Source organism: Camelina sativa, chromosome 14 (genome assembly GCF_000633955.1).
Source record: "Camelina sativa cultivar DH55 chromosome 14, Cs, whole genome shotgun sequence".
Taxonomy (NCBI): domain Eukaryota; kingdom Viridiplantae; phylum Streptophyta; class Magnoliopsida; order Brassicales; family Brassicaceae; genus Camelina; species Camelina sativa.
The window spans coordinates 23,449,122-23,452,392 of record NC_025698.1 but is presented as its reverse complement, the minus strand read 5'-3'; the positions used below and the strand labels follow the sequence as shown (position 1 = coordinate 23,452,392).

The 3,271-nt window shown below is 30.2% G+C and overlaps 1 protein-coding gene across 1 annotated transcript; it reads right to left on the bottom strand.

Moving 5' to 3' along the window:
• LOC104742255 lies at nucleotides 2,106-2,525 on the bottom strand. The gene has a single exon (XM_010463239.1). It carries the CDS (start codon nucleotides 2,427-2,429, stop codon nucleotides 2,289-2,291), a length of 141 nt encoding a protein of 46 aa, XP_010461541.1. The 5' UTR covers nucleotides 2,430-2,525; the 3' UTR covers nucleotides 2,106-2,288.

The following is a 3,271-nucleotide window of genomic DNA, read 5'->3' as shown; positions in this document are numbered from 1 at the left end:
AATGATATATTTTCACATGATAGATTTTACTTTTCTGATTTATTCTTTAAATAAATAAAAATTTTATATTAAAAATATTAAAATAATATTTTGTGAATATCAACCGAAGTAGATGCTCTAAAAACGCAGAATATGGACAAACCTGTCTCTTTTCTTGATAAATGACCGATGTAGATGCTCTAAGAACGCATATGTGGACAAATCTGTCTCTTTTCCTGATAAACGAGAATTACTTCCTTGTTGGACCGATCGGTCTCTTCCCTATATTCTTTTTTCCTCGTATACAACATGATATACTATAGATCCTGCTATATTGTTTTAAAACCCTATACTCGAATTTTTGGACATGAACATCCACACTTTTAATTTTTAAAAATTATTTTTTGGATAAGCAAATTTGGGATCCACTTTGACAAATTTAAGAAGAATTCTAAACACTTTCTTTTATTTAACAATGAAATCATATTTTTCACATTTATTGGTGTTCTTATTTTGATGTGAGAGAGTAGTTTTAATTGAGTTTTAGGATTCGAAGCAGGGATTCGATGATTTGATTGTTGTTTGAGATTCTATATTGTTAGGTTTTTCAGTTTACATATTGTTATCGCTAAAATTGACTTGATTATCTATGTATCAAAAATGTTCAGTGAAATGTTTGAATGATTGTGAATTTAACAATGCATTTCAAGCCAACAAGAGTTGATGATAGAAAATTTTGTGCATTGAATGAACTTGATGTTAATGCAAGTTTGACTAAGAGATTTGAAATGAGAGTTTAGTTTTCGAATACAATGATTGATACCTCGAGGGAGGATTCATCTATTTTGTGTTCATATTCAAAAACAGTGTTTAATTGTAGAGTTTCTTATCTCGTTGATCTCAAAATTACTGTATGATCCAAAGATTTGTTTTATAAGTTTAATCGTTTATTTTGCTGATATTCCTATAAACAAGAAAAGATAATACAATCATGTACAGTTATGTACAATTAAGTAGCAATATTTACATAAATAATTTTTTTTCTATAACAAATGGTTTTGAAAAAACAACAAATTTTACCTTTATTTTAATATTCTTTTTTCTTCTATTTTTCTTCTCTGAGTGCATCTCTCCCTAAGTGTTTCATAGTACGTATATTTTGGTCATGTTTTCACATTCCCTTGGTCTACAAATCCAATTATTTGTATCATCTTTTTTTTTTGTTCAAAATTATTTGTATCATCTATACATCTACTCAGGGCCGGTCTTAGCAATATCGAGGCCGAAAGCATTTTTATATTATATTATATGATACATACAACTAAAAAAATACAAAGAGTGCAGATTCAGAGATTCGAACCCACGACATAAACTGTTATCTAGTACATAACCATCTTAGCTGAGAAATAGTTTTGCTAACTAACGTAAATAGATCGTATATAATATGTGGCAGAAAGCACATGCTTTAGCTGCTTTAGGGGTGGGCCGGGCCTGCATCTACTAGGCTTACAAATCTGTGTTGATGATTTGTGATAACGAAACACAACAAAAAACATGTTTATTGATATTGTTGTTAGTAATTTATTTTATAATTGATATGTTTAGTTATATACTTATATTTCATCAATAAGTTTTGAGTTACAAAGAACTTATTTTCACAACATAAAATAGGAACCTATTGTATACAAGCGAGAAAAACATATCATATTATCTAGTAGCTTCAACTCTTTCAGGAACTTCATTTAACCGGAAAGAAAAGTGCATGCGTAGAGTTTTATGATTGTATAAATTTAAAATTAGATGATATGTTTCATACATCTATTATATTCTAGGAAACTCATCCATATAATACGTGTAATTTGAAGATTAATTATTCAAGAAAATAATTAAACTGAGACATAATATTTCCTCACAACACAGCAATGATAACGTTACGACAATTTATATAACAAAAACGTCACAGCATGCAACAAATATATTTAGTTTCCATACTGTTACAACCAGTGACTAAAAAGGTGAATAAACCAATCGGTTTAAATTTTATGTTCATCTTTCTTAGCGTCGACTAAAATAGATTAAATTTTAGTTTCCATACGTTGCGTATAAATTAAAGTGAATACGATGGATACACATAAAATGTTATTTAGTTTAAAACTACGAGAAAGAGAAGATTTTGCTTTTACATATAAGGACACCATGTTTGTTCACGCTATCTACATGGTCTAGCTAGCTAGATATCTAAATTACCGTGTCATCTCTTTCTCTCTTTTTTTCCTCCTAAATTTCATTTATATACTAATATGAGACAATCATGCAGCAGGAGCATAATCGTAGCCACTGTCGTCGTCATCACCACCATTCTCACCATATGCCACTCGAGAACTATCCACTACATCTTCAACATACACTGAGGAAGCACGGTCCAAACTCTTGCTCAGTAAAGTCATCATTGCTTCTTTTTTTTGGGTTATGAAAATAGAGTGATATGAAAGCAATGAATAGGTCTAAAGAGAGAAAGCCAAAAGAAGTGTGATGAGCTTTAGATGTTGTTGTGAGTTTGGTGAATATAATAAGAGAGACTAATGAGGATTTTATAGGTGAAAGCTAAAGGTAGAATAAGTGGGGAACGCACTCTGTGGTCAGGACTGCCTTGTGGAGTATGCGAATTAATTCATGTTGCTGTGTGTTTGGCACAATAGATATTACATTTTTTTCTCACACGTAGGATTTTCTTATGCCACATCGGTAACACATGTAAAGCATTTTCGTTTTTCACTAATATTCTTTCCAAAGCACAACAAAATAATTATTAAAAAAAAAAAACAAGATTTGTGGAGCTTTAGTATAAGATTCTATTAGCAACATTGGTTACTTCTAAATAATGAAATTCGGGGAAATGTAAATCAGAGGCCTATAGATAGGCTGGAAATGTATCTTGTGGTAATCTAAAAGGTTAATTACAATACATGATAGACTAACAGATGGTACGAAAACATTTTTTCTATGGTTAATGAACGAAAACAAAATGCTAACTTAAGCAAATCGGAAACAAGATTATTTTAATTGCGTTTGTTGAGTGAATAAGAGATCGTCGCTGGGATCATTGGAGCATCATCAAAGGTATCTAAATTTGAATTTCTCAATCAAGAGTCTCCTATTTAAAAGAATCTGGATTAAGTTTCTTAACTATTTGAGTGACCCATTCATTAAAATATTATTATTATTTTTGAAAGATCCAAGTTAAGATATCATGGATAGGAAGTGCTGTTATAAATGCAAAACATTAAAAAGG

Bases quoted from the DNA above. Each gene is read 5' to 3' on its own strand.
- LOC104742255 (XM_010463239.1), bottom strand. From the start codon at position 2,429: ATGATGACTTTACTGAGCAAGAGTTTGGACCGTGCTTCCTCAGTGTAT.